The 24,145-nt window shown below is 40.8% G+C and overlaps 1 protein-coding gene across 16 annotated transcripts in view; it reads right to left on the bottom strand.

Moving 5' to 3' along the window:
- The window catches only part of LMO7 (LIM domain 7), a 176,377-nt gene that overhangs the window by 102,534 nt on the left and 49,698 nt on the right, over positions 1-24,145 (bottom strand). For all 16 annotated transcript variants that reach the window (XM_075918868.1, XM_075918867.1, XM_075918869.1 and 13 more), the window contains one exon: positions 23,937-24,006. In XM_075918868.1, coding sequence (XP_075774983.1) covers positions 23,937-24,006 — 70 coding nt within the window. The remainder of the gene's footprint in view (positions 1-23,936; positions 24,007-24,145) is intronic.

The raw sequence follows: 24,145 nt of genomic DNA on the forward strand, positions 1-24,145 counted from the left end.
CCTGGACCTGATGCACAGCTGCAGAACTCCCCACCCCCATCTCCATTGTCACTGGAGGTAGTGTCAGTGCAGGGTTCTTCTTGGGGTTGGGGGCAGGAAGGCGGGCCCCCAAAAGCCTCACAATTAACTGGTCGAGCCCCTGGGATCGACCAGTCGATCACAATCGATGGATTGGTGACCACGATCTTAAATGGGCTAGAACCACCAAATTTGGTATGCAGCTTCCTCTTACAACTTAAAGCAACATAAAGGTTTTGTTATGCCAGGAAAATGGGATGTACTTGTAATGGGATTGTGTCTCAGAAAACCATACAGAAACACAGAGACGGAATCAAAAGGCAAGTGAAAGAAGCTGGTGGGGATGCATGCCACCTCCCCATCTGGGACTGCCCCAGCTGCAAATCTTCCACCCCACAAGCACCCTTTAGGGAGTGTAGGGGGGGCTTCAGCTCCCTCCCCCAGATTCATACAGGGACACATCTGGCTGTTTCCCCTTGCTCTCTGATAAAGGTGAAGTTCAGTTTGCTGCATTCCTCACTCTAGTGGGGAACCTTGGCGCGCTCTCCTCTGGCAGGGGAAGATAAAGCACCCTGGTACAAAACTTGGGAAAGTGGGACACTTGGGCCTCCCCAGCCCCCCTGCCTTCTCCTCCCACACAATCCTCTTCCCAGAGCCCCTCATGTCCCAACCCTAACTCCTTCGCTCCCCAACCCTAACTCTGAGTTTCTCTTTAAGGACCTGAGCATTGCTGGGTAAATGCCCTACATGTTTAGTACCCATACCCTTCTTTGTGTCCATGTCAGCCCCGTTTTGGCACCATGGCTCTGGGGGAGGAGCTGGAGAGACATGGACAGGAATAGGGAGAGTGCATGAAGTAAAGTTGAGTGTCTGCTACTTTCTAGTTTCCTTAGCTGGCTTTCAGTACACTCACCATTAAAACACGTTCTAGTGTCACTGCAGAAAAAGAGTGTGTGTGTGTGTGTGTGTGTGTGTGTGTGTGTGTGTGTGTGTGTGTGTGCGCGCGCGCACCGCACATATACACACAGCTGGCTGTATAAGAAGTGAAATTAGAAATTATAGTTCCTACGAGGACACCTTGGGGCTCCAGTCCTGACCACGCCTGGGTTGCCAGACGCCATCCCCTGCCAGGTTGCTGCCACTGGTGGACCTGGCCGGCTCTGGCTGAATGCCAGCCCCAGCTCCATTGCCATCACCAGCTCCAGCTCTGGCCACAGTCACTGGCCCCAGCAGAGCTCTTGACTGCCAGCCCCTCCTGCCATCTGGCTCCTGTGTGGCTGGGCTAGGACCTACCAGCTCCTCCTGCCATCTGGATCCCGGCTGGCAGAGCTACCCTCCACTGGCCCCTTGATACCACTCTCCCAGCTGCGGCTTTCTGGTCCAGGAACATATGCGGTCCTGCCAAACTATAGATGTTCCTGACCTGAGTGTCCTGTTTTAAGGAAGTACAACATTTATTTAACGTCACAGCTGCAAAGTTTTCTGGCTAAAACATTTATGCTGTTTTTTACTCCTATTTATACTGCAGAATAAATTCAGTTATGGGAGTTTAAGGCTGAACAGAATCCCACTCTTACACCAAAATGAATCAACTAAGTTCTAAGCACAGGATCTTTGACAGATGCTTGGTTAGAGAATATTTCAACGTTCAGTTCCCAAGTAAAGGTTTAGAAAGCTGTTGATTAGAAAGCCACCATTTTCACCGGTACATGTGAAAAAACATTGTAACAAATAAAATCTGTATTGTTTTTACGGCATCACTTTTCAGAACATAACCGCAGGTTGGAAACTGCTTTATCTTTCAAATTAATTACTTCTGCAATACTAGTAAAGTGCATTTTACTAATCCAATTTACCTTAGGTCAGTATTTGTATTTTACACACACCCACACCCCCACCCACCCACCCACCCACCCCCCTAGCCCTCTCATACAACTATAAGGCTAAATGGTGAGTATTTAAGCCTGAAGGTTAGCCACAAAATTCAAATGCAGTTAATTTTTGATGGGATGTTATATGCATAAAAAGAAGCAAAGCAATTCTTGCTACTTCCAGTAGAACTCCAGTTTTATAAAAATCTATAAAGATGGCCTGCAATGCACAGCACAACTGATGACTTGTTTGGCAATTTGAATTCAGTATTTCATTTTGCCTGAATCATCAACACCAGCCACATCCCAAGATAATTTGATGGGATACTAATAGCAGACACCCAATCTGTGGAGAGAAATATAATCTAGGCTTTGATCACCCACAAGCAGGAATTAAAATGCTATGTATCTCAGGAATGAGGGAAGACACTACTCTTCTAGGGGTGCATCTGTCCTTCTGCTCTGCCACACAGCAATTCCTACTATTGCCGTGCTTCTGCTGAAGAGGCTTTGCACTATGGTACTACATTCATGTTGCTCTCTAATCTCTATGGTTGGAGAGCCAGGAAGCAGCATTGTGTAACATATTGGTAGGGAAGGAGTGGAAAAAAACAGCATTAGGGATGTAGGGAGAATAGAATTCTCACAAAATAGGGGAAAAAAAGGGAAAGAAAGCCCCTAAAAAGAAGAGAGCTGCACTGATAATAGTGTGACCAGGGCACGGCACTAAGGACTAATGACACAGAATAGAAAAAGAGCAAGGGAGAAGAGCACTATGAAAAAAAAAAACCCCACTTGTATCCAGGTTTGAAATAGGATCATTAGAGTGGGTTCATGCTCAAGTATGTTACAAAAAGAAGTCTCAACACAAAAGAGGATGGAAGTACAGTCTTATTTTGATTTATCTTGTGGCTTTTAGACACAAGGAAACATACTGATTACATTAATGTCAACTTACAATTATGAACTGAACTTAAAGTGGAAACATCAAGTTTACTGTTAGGTCTCCCTGATTAGTTGTCACTATATGGGGGGGGGGGGGGGGGGAGAGATTCTAAAGCTTTTTTACATTGACACAAATTTGCTTTCTTCAGAACTTAGTCATGCTGGGTGGGAGGCATATGTTCACATTATGTAACATTTTCTGACATTTTATTCATATACTGAAATGCAGCAAGATCCTGCTATTCAGCCGAGGCAAACAGCTTTTCAACATTAGCAGAAACACAAGTTGTCACATCTTTAGAATTCAAGGACTTTGAAAAAACAAACAAGTAGAGTGTGTGGGGGGGGGAAGCAGCCTACTTAAAGTACTTGGAGTCTGAAGAAACACTTTCTACAGGACAATACAAAATAGGATGTAATCCTCGAACATAGATTGGGATCTTCTGCCATTTCAGCTAACTGTATGGGAGCTGCACCCATGCAAGCAGACACAGAATTAGACCTACTCAACTCAAGTAAGTTTCTTTTGGTAATTTTTTATTTTAATTAAGGAACACACCACCCCAGCACTACAAAGGTTAATTTTTTCAAGTACCACGTGTTCACCTGGATGAAAAGTTGATGCTAGAACTCCACTCAACCACAAACAAAAAAAATGTAAGTCATGCTAAGATTGCACAATGAAGTACCTGAAATTCAGGAAATGGAAAATTGGGCGAGTGTCATAGAATAAGCTCTCTGAAGAACTTTGAAAGCCCTCTAAGGAGGCCTTCAGTTCTGGGTTGCTTCGAGTTCTGGTACATCAAGTAACTACAACTGCAGGATTAAAAATCTGCCACACTTTGAAGAGGTACAAGAATGAAGCATACAAGACATGTTGCTCTTCAGGAATGCTTCCAGCAGGCACTTTTTCCTGGGGATCTGATTGTGACTACCCATGACCAGAGGTGCTAACAAGCAGGTTTTGAAGACTGAAATCAGGGCCAGCTTCCTCAATTACACATAACACTCACTGTGCCTCCAGAATTTAGCTAATCCGGCATTATTAATTGGTTATAGCAAAAATGTGCATGAAAAGTGGGCAGTTTCAAGATGTAGACGTTTTAGTTATTTCCCCAAACGACAGGAGTTACAAATTTTAAAAGCAAGGAAAAAAAATACCACCACAGAGCAAAAAGCAGATCAACAAGATTAGCTCAAATCTTACATGTATTTCACCTTTGGGAAGCAATCAACCATAAACACTTTTTAGTGTTGGAAAGTAACAAGTAAACTAATAACTCTGGTCATCTGAAGACATGGGCTGTGCCCAAGAAAGCTCATGATACCATCTACATGTTTTGGTAGTCTATAAAGTACTATCAGACCATTTTTTTTCCTGTAACAGACTAACTCGGCTACCCCCGAAACAAGTAAATGCATGTTTGTTGGGGAGTGTTATAATGAAAACATTTTTACAACTTGTAAAATTATGTAAGTCACAATGGGACTTTTGTCATACTCAGACAAGTACACAGGACACTGGCATCATGTTATTCACTAATTTATTAGTACAGCATTTATGATAATCATTAAGTACATCCACAGCTCAGGAGATGTAAGCCATATCAACTATATGATTCCATAGGAAGCCTACTTGCACAAAAACTTGAGAAAATTCAGTAAAAAACAAAAAGAAGCATATTTCAGCTATAAACAAGGTATTTAAAAAGGATAAATATGCTTGCATATACTCAAAGTCAGTTATACTAATCATAAGGACCATGTTATTGTATTTAATTTAGGATAGGACTTAGAGCTACATTTTGCAACATTACCATATGATAGCAACAGTTAAATTAATAAGTACTATGGAGGAAGCAATCTATAAAGGAATCTTGATAAACAAAATGGATTACAAGCTGTTTGTCCCAGATGTGTTCAGATTATTAAAAAATTCAGAGGTGACATGGGGGAAGGGAGAAGGGATATGCAGTCACCTGCCCCCCTAGATTTTAATTACTGAAGCCAGATGCCCTCATTCTGCCCCACACTTTCTCCTCCCATCCCCCCACAGGCACAGGTTGCCAATAGCTATTTTTCATATAACATGAGAAGAGAAGGTTGGCCTCAATGTTTTATCACAGGACTTTGGGCGTCAGATATTACTCAACTTGAATGCTATTCTGATTTATCTTTCAACAGGTTATTAAATATCTGATTCATATTCTTTATATTTATTGTTTGTGAAAGCAGGCTCTTTGCTGTCCAGGCCTCTCGCGCGTATTGACATCCAAGCAAAAGGTCAACTTCCCCTTGATGAAAAACCTTACACTATGTAACTTAAAGATCGGCGACGAACAGGAACCAAAACCAGACCTGAAAAGTTCATGTAAAATTCATGCTGGTTGTGCTGACTGTGCCATGCCCGATAAGGCAGAAAAGGAAAAACAGAAAGCCATCTCACCGCCTTACTCCTGTCACTTAACAGACGGGGTCTGCTAGCCTATCACAAAAAGCACGCAAAAGCTTTCTCTGTAAAACAGCTTCCCCTCCTGTATCAAACTGAGGAATCCCGAATAAACATTGGAAGGCAGAATAAGAGCCAGGTCTGAGGACTGATCACCTGAGGGCAACCTCCCGCTCACCGAACCAAATGAGTTCCTGTAGAGCGCAACGTATACCAAACATAACGAATACCAAATATGTTGTTGTTGTAGTCTGTGTGTCTGTTAAATGTAAGTATTGTTATCTGAAATTGTTTAGAGGTATTGTTAAGTAGTAGTGTTAAGAGTTTTAGATAAATGATTAGTCTTATAAGTAAGACTAATGTAAATGTAACTGTTAATAATCCCTGGTCCCTTGTTAACAACTATTGGGAGTTAGAGAAACCTCAAGGAAGTTTCTTTACTGTATTGCATTTTGCTTATTGGACATTCTAATAATTATTTGGTGCCTACGTATGTAAGAAATTGATAAAATAATGTATATGTAGAAGCCCTTCAATAAAACTTTAAAAGATATTTAGTAATAGTTTGCCTGTTTCTGCACCTCCCTGGGGCTAGCCACATTCCCGAACCCTTTACTTTAAGCCACACTGGTAAGGTAAGTCAGTCAAGGGACACAAGGAGAAATCTATGGCCAGCACAGATAAGGACAATAAGGACTTTTTAAATGCTTCTTAGGAACATAAAGAATCCTAACAATGGTAATTAGTACATGGAAATAACAGAATTGTCAATAATGGATGCAGAAAAGGTAGTAATACTCAAATCTCTCTGGTCTGTATTTTGGGGGAAAACATATGATGTGGTTATGTAGGATAACATTTTCTACTTCACTGATATCTTAGGAGTATGTTAGACAGTGGCTATTAAATAGGCATTTTCAAAATCAGCAGATCCAGATAACTGGACTGAATGTTGATATTCAATCATCTTTAGAACACCAGGAAAGTTCCAGAAAAATAGAGACACAACTACAGTTGTGCCATTCTGAAAAGGACAACTGGAATGACCCAGCAGTTATTGGCCTGTCCCTCTGAAATTCATCCTAGGTGAAATAATGGCATGACTGGAATAAGACAATTACTAAAGCACTAAAGAAGAGTAATATAATTAATGCAATCAATCAATATCAGTTTATGGATAGATGCTGTTAAACTAATTTGATGTTTTTATATTACAAGTTTGGTTAATAAAGATAATAGTATTGATACCATATTTTGAGACTCTATTTACATTACACCAACTATGCTATACTGCTTCTGGTGAAAATGCTCCAATAAGAGATAGCTCACCTGTTGGCTTAACTCTTGCTTTCATGACAGGTAGTAGCATAGTGCTATCTATACAGCACTTAGGTCAATATAACCTACATCACTCCAAGGCGTGTATTATACACACCCCTGAGCAATGAAAGTTATACTGAAGTAATCTATTGTGTAGACTTAGCCTTACACTTCCATTAGGCATTTGACTTAGTACAGCATGACATTTGTGTGCGAAAACTATGACAATATAAGCATACATCACAAAATGTAGCTCTAAACTGAGAGCCATCATCAAATAGGTGTGTCTCTAGTGGGATTTGTTCTTTGGCCCTATGCTGTATAAGATTTTCATGAACAATGGGGAAGAAACCATAAAACTCTGATAAAATTTGCCGATGACAAAAATTGGGGAAAGAGCTAAATAATTAAGAGGACAGTCACTGATAAGAGCACCCTGAATTGTTGGTGCAGTGGACACAAGCAAAAAATATGTTTCAATATGGATAAATGTTAACATATACATTAAGGAGCAAAGAATGTAGCCTATACTTACACGATGGATGATACTATCCTGGAAATCAGTGACTCTGAAAAAGGACTTGTGCTTTATAATGGATAATGAGGCTAAACTCAAGTAGGAGTAGAGAGGTTGTTTTCCCTACAAATGTGGCCACCATTTCTGGTGTTCACAATTCAGAAAGGACGTTAAATAGAAAAGCGTTTGAAGAGGAACCAGAATGATTAAAAAAATTAGAAAACATGCCTTTTAATGACAGATAGAATTTATTGAGTTTATTTAACTAAACAAGGACAGGACCAAGGGATAACTTGGTAACAGTCAATAAGTACCCATATGGGAAGCACATAACTAATAATGGGCTTTTCAGTCTAGCCAAGAAAATGACAATACTGTCTAGATGCTGGAAGATAAAGCTAGACAAATTCAAAGTGGAAACAAGAACAACATTTTCAATAATGAGAATAATTTACCAAATGTAGTAGTGGATCTTCCATCACTGATTTTTAAGTAATTATTGGAGGGTTTGTTTGTTTTTTTTAAGTTCTGCTCTAGGAACTATTGTGGGGAATTCTATGCCTTGTGTTATACTGGTGATTAGATCACATGACCAATGGTCCTTTCTGACTTTGGATTGTATGAAAAATGGTTTACTTAGCTTGGAGTGGTGGTGTAGGACGCTATGAATGAGCTTAAACCTCAGCTGCAACTGAACAGCCAAGAGGTTGAGCCAAATGACTTGAGGGGCAATTCTGTGCCACTGCAGCCAAAAAGAAACATGGCATAGCTTAGAGGAATACCCTAAATTACCTCAGCTGCAGCTGTTCAATAGTGAGTGGCACACTTGTCAAGAATCAAATGAAGTTTTTCCCCCTCCCTCTGCATGCCATTACATGTGCTTTTCCATTAGCTTTGTGCTTTAGGTAACAAAATATATGATTATATATTTGTCATCATACCTGCGATACGCACAACCATGATACACTATGGAAAAATGCATTGTGTGAACTTTACTAATATTACAATTTAAAAATTGCCATTTACAAGCTTCACTTAATTAAAACATTTTATACTGAATAGGGCACACGATATCTGAGTAACCTTCCTATAACAAGTTACTATACGAGAAAGTAAGAAATAGGGTAAGAAATACATTTGAAAAAGTTCTGATATTATATAATATATATATTGCATAAATGACAGCTCGCTGAGCCTTGCTTGTTCTGATTAATGAATTCTAAACTAACTTTGCTGCCAGCTACATTCTTTACTCCCACTTGTATGCAAATCAATCCATGTACTTTTCTTTCTTGACAGTTTCTAAAAACCTGATTTTTAAGCTAAATGTGCATAAGCTACCAGGAAGCCAGGTTAACCTAGTACATATAATCAAAACAACAGCAATTTACCTGAAGACTAAACTTTCCTAAGACTTTATGAGTAATAGATTAAAAACCTTTTGGTTTTCCACTGAAACATGAACGATGCTGGCAAAGGGTTTTTCCACTTTTGCATACCGTGACATTCTGTACCTCAGAGTAGTACTCTGATGCCCCCATATTTACAGTCATAGGATGTCTTGTACAAAGCCTGCCTTGTGAGGTATTAAAAAAGTCTTTGGTATATTAAGCTCAATATCCTGTTGGATTGTACGTACTATCATTTTATGTGAAGTTATGAAGTATTGCTACTATGTTGCGAGATTTGTTTCAGCAATGAAGTAGGGCCAAGTAGCATTAACGACCCATCAAGAATAAACGATTGCAGAGACTTGTGTCTATCCTAGGAGATTTGGTCAAATTTATTGCCCCTGATTTTATCAAGTCAAAGATGCATGTCCCCACTGCACACAAGAATTTGACGTATTGTCTCCCTGCTAGGGTGGCTACCATCAACTTCGACAACAATGCACTATTGGTATCTATCCACTGTTCTTGATCCTCCTTCGCATTTGGGGTTAGGTTCCCAATGCCTGATGGGACAAAGGCAGTGCATTGGATTGTTCTGGGGACATGTCATCAGCGTCCTATGATGAACTTATTTCCTCCCTGCCCAATCGAACACCTGGCAACTCTACCTGTGAGAGCTGGGAGAAGATGAGCTAGGAGCAGAGAGCAGACCGTTCCTCACTCTGTAGCACTTTGCAGCAGGTAGTGACATTATTAACCATCTACCAGGGATCATGAGCAATTCTACTTAGAGCAAGAAGAACCTGGGAGGGAAAATACCTTCTTCTGTGTTAATTGTCTGTTTTAATTTTAGCCAAACTGTTTTAGTTATTTTCTCAGTATGATTCTTCAGCTTCTCTGTAAATGTCGTAATGGGGAAAGAGTCCTTTCTACTTCGTTATTCTCAGTTTTTTTAAGCCTGTTCAGTTGTGAGTTAACTGACTAGTTTAATCAGTGAACTGGAGTGATCCACAGCAGAGGAAGAGGCTGCCTGGACTTCAAATGAGGATTTCCTACAAGCAAGTGGAGAGATGGTTCAGACTCAGCATATGGTGCAAATTTGATGATCAGAGGCACAAACTGCAGCTTCCGTCAACTAAATCTAAGCTTTTGGGACCTCTCAGTCTTTCGTTTTTACTATGTTTGTGTGGACTGAACTGTTCAAATTCTACTTTTAGTTTTCTTTTTACTTGTGTTTACTGTAACTATGGACATTATCTGTGGGTTATAAAATAGCTGTGTTCTGTTGTAAGAATTAGATTGTTTCTTCATAAGATTTTAAAAAGTTATTTCATTAAATTCATTTCTTTAGTTTCTTTTGGAACTTGAACGTAGGGAGGCTGATACTAGGCAATCTTTGCTGAAACTGCTTACAGAATGAACTCTGGGTTTCCAGTACTATGTATGGTTGTGGAAGTAGGGTTTGTTTTTTTTAGGCACTGGAGAAGGGCAGTGAAGTCTAGCCCACCCAAGGTTGCACATGCAGACGCCATAACAGGACAAGCATGAACCCTGTTCAACAGCAAAGTGCTATGACAATCATAGCAAACAAAACTCATGCCTTAGGCTGCAGTACATCAGAACTTAACCAGGGCCTGCCAGAGTGAGGCCACAGACAGACACTTTTATGAACCAGTTCAATGAAGCAACTGGCAAATGCTGGCAGCAGTTGATCCTCGACACAGTGGAACACCAGTACTGGTGCCATGAGAAAAGCATAAACTGGCGGAGACACACAGTTGTTCAGGCCACTTATATGGCCCTCAAAATCAGCATAACAGGCTTAATGGTGTGGACTCATTGTTTAGAAAAATTGACCTAATGTAGCTAAGGTTGATCTCAATGCTTAGGGAAGACCAGGCCACAGAGAAGGCACATAAACAATGAGGGCATACTAATCCATATCACGGCAAGATCTTTCTAGCAACTGGAAGGAAGTATCAAAGAGGGCCAGTTACTTCATCACTTGGTCTCACTGCCCCCCACCCAATTTCCTGCCATCTTAATGCCTGGAAGATTATCTGGAAGACAAAGACTTTGAACTAGGGAGATTGGTCTTAAACTGGAAAGAGTAACTAACTGTAAACTACTTGTAAAATCAATTCAGGTGAGAGAAATTAATCTTATTCTGCTGAAATTAGACTGCAAATTGTTTCTCAGATATCCAACTTTGATCTTTATGTTTGCTACTTATAATTACTTTAAACCTATCTTTCTGTAGGTTTTTATACTTATTTATATTAGTAATAAATAATAATAATAATCTCTCTCTATATATAAAAAAGTGTTTCCTGCCGCATGACAGAACGACGTCATCAAGCTCTCCGGTCATGACCACCACCAGAGAGAGTTGGGGGTTGGCGAGTGTAGCAAGCAGTGGATGCAACCAGTCAGTAATAATAAATAATAGTACAAAGACTGGTGTCTACCTACATTCCTATGAAGAGAACTCGCATTTATCTTGGCCAAGGGAGCCTCGAGCAGTGCAAAATGTTACAGGTCTGAGGTGCAAAACTAGGGAGCTGGGGGTAATGGGCTGAAGCCTTTCTATTGATGGTTCATGAGTGCCTGGGAGATCACTTACACAACTCGGCTGGCTGTGTTCCTGTTGGTGGATGGCTGTGTAAGTGCAGTGTCTGTCAGAGGCTTGTAGCTTGACATCAGCACCACAGTGAGAGACAGGTGAAGCGGATGAGTTTGGAGAGCTCACTGGTCATACAGTCCAGGTTGCACTCCCAGAACCCCAATACACATACAGACTTTTCAGTTTTGTAGATATAGTTTATCATTCATCACAATAAAATCAACACTAAATAATGTATACAGTCCTTGCAAGTGTAATGAAATGTTGACTTGCTCTTTTTTCCTCACATACCAACACAGTATCTGTCAGATTTTCTGCTCATTTACTTTCCCTTCCTGATTGTGATTGGTCTCTCTGCAATTAAGAAAATTCTCTCATCTCTTCCAGTCCCTAAACCTGCTTTCCTTAAAAATAAACAGGGAGGGAGAGGGGGGAGTTTATTTTCTGAAAATAGCTTGCTTTGTACTAACTGCACTCTATGGACTACTGTAAAGATGCTGTAAGTAGGATACTGCAGGCTTTATGGACCACTGAACAGGAACTGAAAGGGCTGAACACCTCTTTAACATCTAAACTCTTGTACTAGCTCTAAACTCATAGCTAATCTTAATTCTTGAGTTATGTAAGAAGGCGGCAAGGGTATTGGGGTGTAGCAACTCAAACTGCTCACAGCAGCATTAATGCTGCCAGCTTCATTAAGTTTTTTCTACACATGCCATCACAGGAGTAAAAAGTATAACACAGGAAGGCAAGAAGTTAAATATTCGTATCATAGTCATAGAAACAGTATGAGAATCTCAACAGAATAGAAAGGTGAGCAGAATATCTGTTTAATTCAAGCACTGAACTTAAATGAATCTATGATCTCTTACAAATCATTCCAATTTATTGTTGCTTTGAAAATTGGATAGAAATTAATCTTTCCCCAAAAGAGCCTGTAGCAGGGCAGTAAGAGAATAACTTGCATCCTGGATATAAATATTCTTTTAATTTAGCATGGATACTATGAAATGCTGCAATATAAATTCAAAAATATCTTGTGATTTTTTTTGAAATCATAGCAAAAAAAATTCACTAAAACTCATGTTTGTCATATCCTTTAGTTAGGAATGTTTCCTCACAAACATACTGCTAGTCATAAAATGTTTAAGGAAATAAAAATAGCAACCAACAAAACAGGACATACCTGACGACTGTTGACTATGTTGCTAGATAAACAGTCATACAATGTAGTTTATATAGCAACATGCTTTGCAAGATGTGCAAATATTAGCACCCCTTTAGCGTCGACAGAAAAATGAGATTTATTTGGCATCTTACTAATTACAAATTTAGGCATGACACCTAGTTTAAAATAACCTGTAAAATAAGTTTTAAGTCATGTTTGTACATTTAATTAGGTGTTCTTTAATAGAGCTTTAGTTAGCATTTGTCAGCACTTTCCAGTAAAATTCTCTTGATGCTTCAGTTTGGCATGTTAGATCTCATCCCCAGCACCCTACAAAACACATTTTGTGGTATTGTATATAATTCATAAACATGTACAACATTCGCCCAGCACAAAGAGGAATGATGACTGAATGATATGCTTCTAGATGGCCAAGCAGTTGACTGCCTTTAGATACCTGGATGAGCACAGTTTAACAGACATGGAATTATTAAACTACATGTTATATCAAGCCACTGTGAAGGAACATTACTAAAAATATCCCACAGATTTTGAATCAATCTGTCGTTTACATACTATCCCCTGCATTTCAATGTGTTTAGGCAGTAAAGAAACAATTAAACAGAAATTGATAGTCAAAGCTGAAAAATATCATACATCCACAAGCAGAAGAGCACAACACATCGCAACATCAAGAACTAAATACATCCGGTTCAAGTCACTGGCAGCTGTATAGCATGCTTCACCTCTAAATATTAAGAAGCCCTACTTCTTGCAAAGGAAAGAGAATTGAGACCCATTATGTGCATAGATTTAGAACTTTTACTTTGTTATTCAGAAGCGTGAAATTTTCTAAGGTTATTTTAATACTTCATATACAGCTATGAACTGTAAGATTCTGGTGGAAGGCAGGAAAAGTGAGTTATTATTCCATAAACAGCCTTTCATCTTTCAAGAGTTTTTATTTTATACCTACAGTTTGAGGTTTTCTGTTAGAAATAGATAGTATATCTATATTCATGTTTAAGTTTATTTCCTTAATTGTCATTCTAAAAGGTGATCATTTTTCCTAGATTATTCCTAACAAGAGACAAATGAATTAACAGAGACATGGGCTTTCTCTCTTCTTAATTAAATATATTCACCATTAAATTTAAGGTGCTCTGTTTCATCAAGCTTCTTAAATGAAGAACAAGTGTTTGAGAGAGCAGAAATATTATGGGACCGAAAGCCTTTCAGATTCTGCTAGGAGAGGGAGCCACACAAGAGAGTTGATATGTAATTACATTTTGTAGAAACAGAGAGATTTTACATTAATAAAAGTTTCCAGTTAAACAAAAAAGTTTAGACTAGTTTAATAATAAACTGACATTCACACTTGATACGACAAACTGATATAAATATTTTCATGGCTAGCAAACTCCTTCAGGTCCTCATATTGGACCACTGATCAAAAAGAAACAGGGTTTTCTCTTCCATGCAGTTTTAATTAGGAGAGCAAGGTAGACTACATTTTTAAACATGCACATACACTTGTAGGTCTTGACTAGACATGGATAAGGTTTGAAAACCCCATGTCTTAAGTGTTAGAATATGTCTACCCTGCAATTTGACATGTCAGGAACATGTCAGCTCAGTCAGGTTCGCGGAGCTCAAGCTAAGGTACTGTTTAATTTCAGTAAAGACATCCAGGCTCAGGTTGGGACCCAGTCCTAGGCTCCTGCAACATGGGAGGGTTCCAGAGCTGGAGCTGGAGCCTATGCCCAAAAGTCTACACTACTACCTTGAGCCTGAGTCCTGTGAGCCCAAGCCCATAAATATGAATGAAATTTACTTAAAACTGCACATTCCAAAAAACATGGTAGCTGAGTGCTCTATTTCATCAAAGTGAGTTTGCTGTAAATTTAAAGTCACTCTATAATCTTGTGCCAATGCATAAATCAAAGAGATAATTATACCGAGAATTTCAGGAACAAATTCTGATGAGATTTGTGATGGACAGACAATTTGTTTAACACATTTCTAAAAACATTTGTAGTACAGGTTGAACTTCCCCAATCCAGGACTCTTTAGTCCAGCAACATCCATGGTTTGGCAGGGCCAGAAAGTGGCTGAGTTTTGCCACCCCGGCCGGGGAGCCCCCAGCATTAGCTGGGCCACATGACCAGGGAGTCCCAGCCTCAGCCAGGGAATCCCTGGTTGCAGAGGGGCTTCTGGCAGCTGGGAGGCCCTGGCCAGGAACCCAGAGAAACCCCACGAGGCAGCAGTGCTGGAATGACTGGACAGCCTCTGCCAGGGAACCCCCAGCTGAAGTGGGGCTGCTGAAGGTGGGTAACTGGAATACTCAGCAGCTGCAAAGCGGCCCCTAGCAGCGGAGCAGGTTGGCCCTGGCTGGGGAACCCTGTCACAGTAGAGTCAGTGGCAGCCAAGTGGCCCCAGCTAGGGAACCCAGGGAATACACTGTGGCAATGGGACTGGCAGTGGGACCAGTAATGGTAAAAGATCCTACCAGGAACCTGGTTCAGGACAGTTCAGGTCCCAGATATGCCACACCAGCCTGTATCTAGAACTAAAACTTGCTTTTCTCGGGAGAAAAAAAATCTCCCATTATATTTGACTAGCAGATTTTGTTATATTCTGTATCTTTGCACTGTAAAGGTCACTGGTAAACAGATGAAGTAAAGGAATTCATCTCATCCCTGCTATTTAAAATATTCCTATTTGATACATGCCTTAATATATAAAGAGTGAACCTTGGTTTTAAAAAAGTAATCAAGGATAATCATGGATGTTTAAAAACCTCTCTCTTCCCACTTCCAGAAGGGGAAGTCACAAGCTGCACAGCCACGAAGAGAGAAGGGGAAGCTTTCATATGATATGGGCTGGACCAGAGGCATAAATAACACAGCCTGTGATAGAAGGGTGTGGTGCAGTCTGTGTTAGCAAGACTTCTGTAGACAGATTGAAGTTAAGTATAAGCACCCACAGCTGATGTAGCTGTGTTAATTCATTTAAATAAAAAAAGGCTAAATCTGCTAATTAGAAGGTTGCTAAGTTATCAGGCTGTAAGAACTCCACAAGCATGTCTACAAGTAAGTCATGTTGGATGAGGGGAGGCCCATATCAACTGCCACTGCTGTTTCTCTCAGTTCAATCTGTCTGGGGGTCTTATTTAAATTGCAAGCTCTTCAGAGCAGGGTCTATTATTTTGAGTCTTGCCCTGTGACAAATACAAAACAACAAGCAGCTGAGAAATAGGGATGTAAGAGAATAGTTGATTAGTTAACGGATTAGTAGTCACATAGTCAAGCTGACTACTCTCATTTCCCACCTGCTCCCCCATGCCTCTATATTAGAGGCAGCAAGGGGTGGGAAGCAGGATCTAGTGCTGAGGGAACTCGCTTTTAAGTCTCTATGGTGCCGCTTGTCCCCTACCCCCAGAGGCACCGTGTGGGGGACCAACGGAGACTGCTCCGGCAGCAGCCCTTGTCCGCAGGATGTCCGCAGACTAGTAATGTTAAATTTCAAGTAACTGACTGATCAAATAGTCGATGCAAACCATCGACTATTTGATTAGTTGATAGGGCACCTCTGCCTTTGAAGTGTAGCAACAGCACTAGGGCTACACTTCAAAGGCGAAAGTGCCACATGGAACACATGGGCTCCCCTGCTGAGCAGGAGCCTGGTGTCAGGCTCCTTGTGGCATTTCAAAGCTGCAGTACCCCATGGAGCCTGGGCTCAGCTGGGGACTCCCCTACTGACCCCAGGCTCTGTTCTGCACTGCCGCTTTGAAACTCTGCGAGGAGCCTGGTGTCAGGATCCTCACTGCATTTCAAAGCGGCTGTGCCCCGTGGAGCCCGGCGTCAGGCTCCTCACGGCATTTCAAAGTGGCAGCGCCTCATGGAGCCCAGGGTCAGCAGGGGAGTCCCCAGCTGATCCTGGGCCCCATGCAGCACTGTCACTTTGAAATGCCGCATGCAACCTGAAGACACCTCAGCTGGCCCCAGGCTGTAACCAGCGTTTCAAAGTGGCAGAGCCATGTGGGGCCCAGGATCTGGCCCCAGGATCTGGCCCCAGGATCCACACAGCGCTGCCATGTTGAAGTATCCCCTCTTGACAGAAGCAGCAAGGGGAGGGAAGCGACTAGTCGTTTACATCCCTACCATGGACAGGAGCTGCTGCGGCAAAGCAACCCCTCTCCACAACCAGTCCTAACGTCTGCAGCAGCCCCTGTCCACAGGGACCTTTATAGACAGAAGCTGCTGGACCTGGCATGAGTTAGGACTGAGCAAGTCCAGCTCAGTTACAACTCACACCAGATCCAGGAGCTATTACTGCTGCAGCTCTGAAGTTTAAATGTAGTAGGAGCCAGGCTGCCTGTGCACCCAGCTCTTACTACAGTTGAACTGCAGACTTGCAGGGAGTATCGCACCTTCTGAGCACCTTGCCTTATTGACTAATCATGTAGTTGATATAATTTTTATCAACTACACGATTACCCAATTATCCGCCTCTGAACAGCCTTACTGAGCAAATCAAATTCTAATTTAAACAATATTTTTTAGTAAATTGGATTACATGGCACTTCAAGAACAGTGCAAGCTAGAAGACCCTCAGCCTCAGAGCTTTTACTCTCTAAGGGTGCCTTTCCTGCTGAATTATCCTGAGTGGTCAGCAACCAGACTTCAGCAGCTGAGTTAATCTAGCCCAGGTGTGAGCAGCAGTACTACCAAGCCTCTTTGAACTTAATCCTCAAGAGAATCACCAAAAACATACAGGCCATAACTATGGGCACAGGTAATGAGGATTCCTCTGGCATCTTAAAGACTGATATTTATTTGGGCATAAGCTTTTGTGGCTAAAAACCATTTTATCAGAAAAAGTGGTTTTTACCCATGAAAGCTTATGCCCTAATAAGTCTGTTAGGGTTTGTCTACACTACCACCCTAGTTCGAACTAGGGTGGTAGTGTAGACATACCCTCAGTCTTTAAGGTGCCACAGGACTCATTGTTTTTGCAGAGACAGACTAACACGGCTACCCCTCACACTTGTGGGTACAGAGTAGGCCAGAGCTACCCTGAGCTCAATAGGATTAAAAGAATACAGGCTGCCTTTCCCTCTTAGCTGCAATTGCATTTGTGTTTTTTTAAATGGTGGGTGGATACTGGGAGTTTCTAGTTGTGCTTGCACTTTGAGAAATGCCTTGGCCAGCAGGAAAAACAGGTCAGTTTATCATGACAGTTTGGGAGGAGTGATCTATGGAAACAGAGCTTGTTGAAGGATGACTGACCTAGATGAAATTGCAAAGTTTTCCTCCACAGACAAGCAAGATGAACTTGGACATCAAAGTGCAAAGCCCTGCAGGTAAGAAACTCCAAGATCCTTCTCTCCATCATAGTTAGTTGCACTGTAGGCTCTCAAAAAAGCTGACAATTTAGTTCTCTCCCCCTCCCCAAACTCCTTGCCAGAGCACTAACCTACATGAAATGGAAAATCTAGCTGAACAGGACAAAATATACAGCTGAGCACACTATGATTGATGAAGAGCAAACCTGGGGAAAAATCAGGAGAGAAAAGACAATATCAACATGTGCCAAACTATTCTGCAGTTTTACTGGTTGTCAAAGTCAGACAGGACTCACAGATTTGTCAGACCGCTCTGTTTATTAGCAAAGCTCTGCTAATTTCACCCAGAAAATGTGAGCCCCATACAAGGTTCAAACCCCTTGATTTATACAGTCAAAAGAAAGCCAAGTTAACAGGATTAAAAAGAGGGGCAAAACTTCACATTAGTGTGAAACTAGTCAAGTATCTTCATTTCCACATCAAGCACACAGCAATCTCCTGTCCATATCTCCTTTGCTTTCTCCCTAACACCTAATGTTCCTTTTCCCATTAACTCTGGCTAGCACTCTGGAATCAGCATACCTACAAACAACATTAACATACTTTTCTTCTTCCTGTTCAGAGACAAACAGTTTTCCTTCAACTTATTCAATTATTACAGCATAATTCATCTTTCTCTTAGGCTACGTCTACACTGGCCCCTTTTCCGGAAGGGGCATGTTAATTTCACCTATCGTAGTAGGGAAATCCGCGGGGGATTTAAATATCCCCCGCGGCATTTAAATAAAAATGTCCGCCGCTTTTTTCCGGCTTTTAAAAAAGCCGGAAAAGAGCGTCTACACTGGCCCCGATCCTCCGGAAAAAGCGCCCTTTTCCGGAGGCTCTTATTCCTACTTCAAAGTAAGAGCCTCCGGAAAAGGGCACTTTTTCCGGAGGATCGGGGCCAGTGTAGACGCTCTTTTCCGGCTTTTTTAAAAGCCGGAAAAAAGCGGCGGACATTTTTATTTAAATGCCGCGGGGGATATTTAAATCCCCCGCGGATTTCCCTACTACGATAGGTGAAATTAACATGCCCCTTCCGGAAAAGGGGCCAGTGTAGACGAGCCCTTACAGTATAATTATTTCTACTTTCACATGGTGCACTTATCTCTTGTGTGAAAGACAGACAACAGCCCACTAAGCATGGGCTGGTATTTTAACAAGAAAAATGTAAGTCAAATGAACACTCAAGAAGGCCTCTTATCTGAAGATGGTTTATGCCATCTTGGTAACCTCTGGATAATTTTTGTTTCTAACAGAATGGGAGATGCATATCAATCTCTATCAAGCCTTCTAATTAATATCCTCCAACAAAGAGGAAGAACTACTGCTGGTACATTAGAATGACTGCAAGCTTCAATAGCTTTCTGCTCTGCCTGAAACACGTGGCCAAAAGAACTGCTGGATATGTTTAACAGAGCACTCTACTTGGCCAAGTATTCACCCAAGATTGAGAGGCATCTTAATCAGCCAGCACCTGAGGCAGTTGGTAATTGTGGGAATGCAGCACAAGTCATGTGTACAAGGGCAGGCAGGCTTAGAAAAGGCTGAATTCTAGTCTCACCCATACTCCCAGCTCCTGTGACTGTCCCTTCCATCTACTCACTAGGTTATTCCATACCCTGTCCTATGCTTCAGTCCATGCTCAATACACTCCCTTAATACCCAGCTTCATAAACGTCAAACTGAATAAACATGCGTCTGATTTTGCTTCAGAGCACAGAGGGAAAGGAAAAAGTACAGACCAATCATTCCTCTGAACTGTGCTGAATACACTGCTGTCAGTTTCCACACAGTGAAGCTTGCTGACTAGAGTTAGTTAAGAAAATAATTCTTTTTTTCATAAATGCTGAAAAGCAACAGTTCGACAAGTATTGGAAAAGAATGCGCTTCCATTTGAAATTTTTTATGGTCCAATACACCTTGCCCACTTTCTTCAGATGCTGCAAGTACCTTTTCCCCAATTTTGCTCCTGAGAAGGCAGAGGGGGAGGGAAAAGGGGGGGGGGGGAGAAGAGACAAAAATGGTTTTCATTCATCAAAAACCCCACAAAACCACAACTTTTTAAGATGTTATGCAACAGGTTATTAACATATACAAAAAAAAAATCACCAAAAAAATCCATTTTCAATAAAAGACCATTTTTCAATGAGAAGAAGCTTTAATTTACAGCACTGAACGTAAGGGAACAGTAGAGTCCCTGGGGAAATGGCCAGCTAGTGTAAAACAACAACAAAGGGGCAGCTGGCTGGAGCTGTGAGTTCAAGAGTCTCTAATGTGCCCCTCTCTGGGAAATAACAGTAACCTGCAGGACAAGAAAGGGAGTGGTAGTATTACCTCTCAAGCAGAGGCGAAAGCAACTTAAAATTTCTTACAGGTATGGTCCTATTGCAACCTGGGACCCTGTCAGCTCTCAAATAGCTCTGTACTAGCTTTTACTGCAGCTCAGCCAGCTCTTGCTGGAGGTGTGCATCAGGGTGCATCCACTTACTTTCACCTCTGCTCTCAAGGCACAGCACCATATTTACAATTAACACAGGGGGTGTTTCCGCTCTGGATATTCACATCTCCACATCAAATGCTGTGAATGACCCACGTCCACCCTGACTTGATTAGCTTAATTAATTCAAGCAACTTATTCATTATCTCTCTCTCATTGCAGGAGGAGTAACGGTAGTCCGAATTAAGGGCTTTAGTTCTAACTACCAAGCCCGTGCCGCGTATAGCCACGGGCAGGGAGTCCGAACTACCGGGCCTTTAAAAATGGTGGCACCTGGGAACATGCAAATAAAGCCCAGGATATTTTAATCCCAGGCTTCATTTGCAAGTTCGAATGACTACATTAGCCACCCTAGTTTGAACGAGGGTGGCTAGTGTAGACATACCCTAAGGTGCCACAGATACAGACTAACATGGCTACTCATCTGAGACATTTATTATCTTTTTTATCCTTCTATTGGGATTATCCTTCAACTGTGCAGGGCACACCCACATTCTCTAGGCAGAAATATAATGAAGCTAGACATGAAAATTATAGCTTGTTTTCAACTCTGACTAAAATAAGTTTGGAAGTAAAAGTAATCACACTAAAAAACTAACCCCACTTTTTAAAATTAAAACAGTTAAAATGTTATAATAATTGCTTGAAGCCCATTCAAAAAGAATTGGGTACACATACAAATACACATATTACTTTCCTGTTTCAACAGGCACAACACAACAGCATGAATTTCAGGTGAAGCTTGGGACACTATTCTGACTTTCATTATTTCTTTTCAAAAATAATCTTAATACTACTGAACATAAAATCCTGCTGCACAGTGCATGTAATGCCTTCTGGCCTTTATTAAAACATCTTATTAAAAACATTCTATTTATTACATCTATCACCAGCCCTCTTCAACCACAGCTAAATCTGAAATATTTCATCAAGCATGTCAGCTTCTTGGCATATTTGAGTTTCAGAGTGGGAAAACTCAATTAGAGAAAACACAAACCTGTGATGGAGTTCTAAGAGAAAGGCAAAAGGAAAAAGAGCAAACTACTAGGATTTCTCTTCTCTGGAAAATGGAGTCATCCAGGGGCACCCATGGGTTTGCAGGCCACATGACCTGACACCCCAGTTGGTGCTGGGGAGGCAGAAACATGCAGACTGGGACACCTACCCCCCCCCCCCCCCCACACACACACACACCTCAATTTTTCTCATGTTCTTTGTTAAGTTCTTCACTGAGAATTTGTAACAACTTGAAGGGGTTACAACACAAACAAAATGTGTGTGTGCAGGGTCAAGGAAAGCTATATTCTGAAGAACAATGTGTTGCTGCACTTTTTTATGCTAACAAACAAGAAATATGGCTGCAAACTGGGTTTTTTTTAGAACTGTGCTAAAACAGTAATAAAAGATATAGCTGCTTAAATGTGTTTGCTATTAAATATTTTAGTGATTATTCAAGCCAAAAGTTAAGCCACCACAAAAATGAAATGTATTCCATGATTTTCTGGTTTGTATTATTGGACGCTTCCAATGAAATTTAGCCAGTCAAGCTACTAAAAGTAACTGTACAGTCATCCACAAGGATAATTTTGGTTTGACTCAAGTTCTTTCTTGGATTCCTTTGATGGGAAAAAGAGTTGAGCACAAAATTATCTGAGTAAAACCTAAAGCCTTTCTAGAAAGGAGGCCACAAACGTGCCATGAACTCATCTGATGTGGAAACAGATATATCTGCTGTCCCTAGTTTTCCTAAGGACACATGTTAAGCTACCCCAACTTTATGGCATCTTAACCAATTTAATTACACAGCCCCTTATCCTCCTCTAAAGATTTAAAAACTACATACTTTGCCCCCCCCTCAAAAAAAAACACTGAGATTTATTTTTTGTAAGTCTATGGTTTTAAAACATAGAAAATAACTGCAGACATTCTGGATTCCACCTGCAAGTAACATAAAAATGGCCACACTGTCCAGACCAATGTGTCCATTTAGCCCAATTTTCTATTTTTTTTTTTTTAAACAATGGTCAGAGTAACCTAGTTTTTTTTAAAAAAAAAAACTATTATACTTTTGGCCTTCCCATCATCCTGTGGCATCAAGTTGCACACGTTGACTGTTCATTGCGTGAAGAAGTTCTCTCTTAAGCTTGTTGCCTATTAATTTCATTGGACGACTCCTGATTCTTGGGTTATGTGAAGAGATTAAAAAACTACTTCTTGATTCATATTCTTCACACCATTCAAATAAAATTAAATGCACCTTTTAAAATTTTGTCTCAGATTCCCCATAAATTGAAAACTTCAGTAGGGTTGTGTTCCAGTGTAACTTAGGCCCTTTAAATCTGACAACTGTAGTTGCAGGCCATGTGACTAGGAGAAAGCATGTCATCTGCAGGAAGCCAGATATAAAGCTTCCTACCTTTGCAGCACAAGTAGCAGACAGCAAACCTACATGTCAGCGGACTCCTCAGGGTACATCTCTCCACAGTAGCCAGAAAGGGTCTGCTAAAAATGCTAGCAGTTAGACAGTTACATGCACTGCGGGCTCTGCAGTATTAAGCTTAAATAAGCTTTATACTATAGTCTCTGCAGCAAAGTCTGCCCAGAGACCCAGTGTGTAGCCTGCAGTGGCTAGGTGAGCTCACCATGGACTAGACTGCTGAACCGGGGACAGGTGGGGAGCTACTTTAGCCCCTCCTGGTTAACTGGAACCGATAAGCCTCACCCGTTAAGGTTAACCATTTACATCCCTAATTAGAAATTATGGTATAATTTTTTTAAATGATGACAGTAATTAAACATTTATGTGGACAAATCGTAGAGAGTCCAGTGGAGGGAACCAAAATAATTAGGGGATAGGCTACAACTTATGAGGAGGGGCTGAATGAACTGGGCTTATTTAGTTTGGAGAAGAATGAGGGAGGATGTGATAGCAGCCTTCAACTAACTGAAGGTGGGTTCCAAAGAGGATGGAGCTAAGTTATTCTCAGAGGTAGCAGATGACAGAACGATTACAGCCCTATTCCTCTGGACACACTCAAGTTCTTAAGTGTATGAGCATGTGAATCTGAGATAGGAGTACACAGCAGTACTTCTTGCCTCTCTTCAAAGGCCAGCACTCCTATGCATAAATTGTTAAGAAACATCTACAAATAAAATACTTCAGTGGTACAGCTGTGCCACTGTAGTATGTCAGTGTAGATACTCACTGCAGCAACAGGAGGAATTATCTTGTCGCTGTAGTTAATCCATCTCCCCAAGAGGAGATATGTAGGTCAATAGAAGAATTCTTCTGTCAACTTGACCATATCTACACGGAGGATTATGTGTGAAAAAAATATTTATCAGGGATGTAGACTCTCACACCTGAGATGTAGCTATGCCAATCTCAGTTTTCATTGTAGACAAGCCCTTCATGATTGATCACATACTGATGCATTACAAAAATTAACAACATACTTCTCAGCCTGCATCTGAACACTTTTTTATTTATCTGAATCAAACAAGAATGAGTAAGTATGTAGCTAGAGCCTGGCTCTAAAACTGTTGTCTTTTTTGTGAATACAATAGCTGTTGCGTAGCACAACAGACATAGCAGTTCAGTAGCTATTGCATACCATTTCTAAGAGAAAAATAGTTACACATTCAAACAAACTATATTCAAATCACAAAGCACAGGACTATGTTCCTTTAAAAATCAGAGAAGTCATACATTGAAACCAAAGGTACTGGAAATGATTTTATTACTTACCAAACCAGCTATTGGTGTAGACAGACGATTGATCTTCTTAATGATACCAGGTTTGATCTTGTTAACCAAACTAAAAATTAATGAAAACATTAACCATATGATATGCTATTATGTAATAATGTTAACATTTCATCGTAAGCATAAAAATGTTTGTGAAGAATTGTTTCTACATATTCTTTACTTAAATTTAAATCTATTAAACAGGGTAT

Source organism: Pelodiscus sinensis, chromosome 1 (genome assembly GCF_049634645.1).
Source record: "Pelodiscus sinensis isolate JC-2024 chromosome 1, ASM4963464v1, whole genome shotgun sequence".
NCBI lineage: Eukaryota > Metazoa > Chordata > Testudines > Trionychidae > Pelodiscus > Pelodiscus sinensis.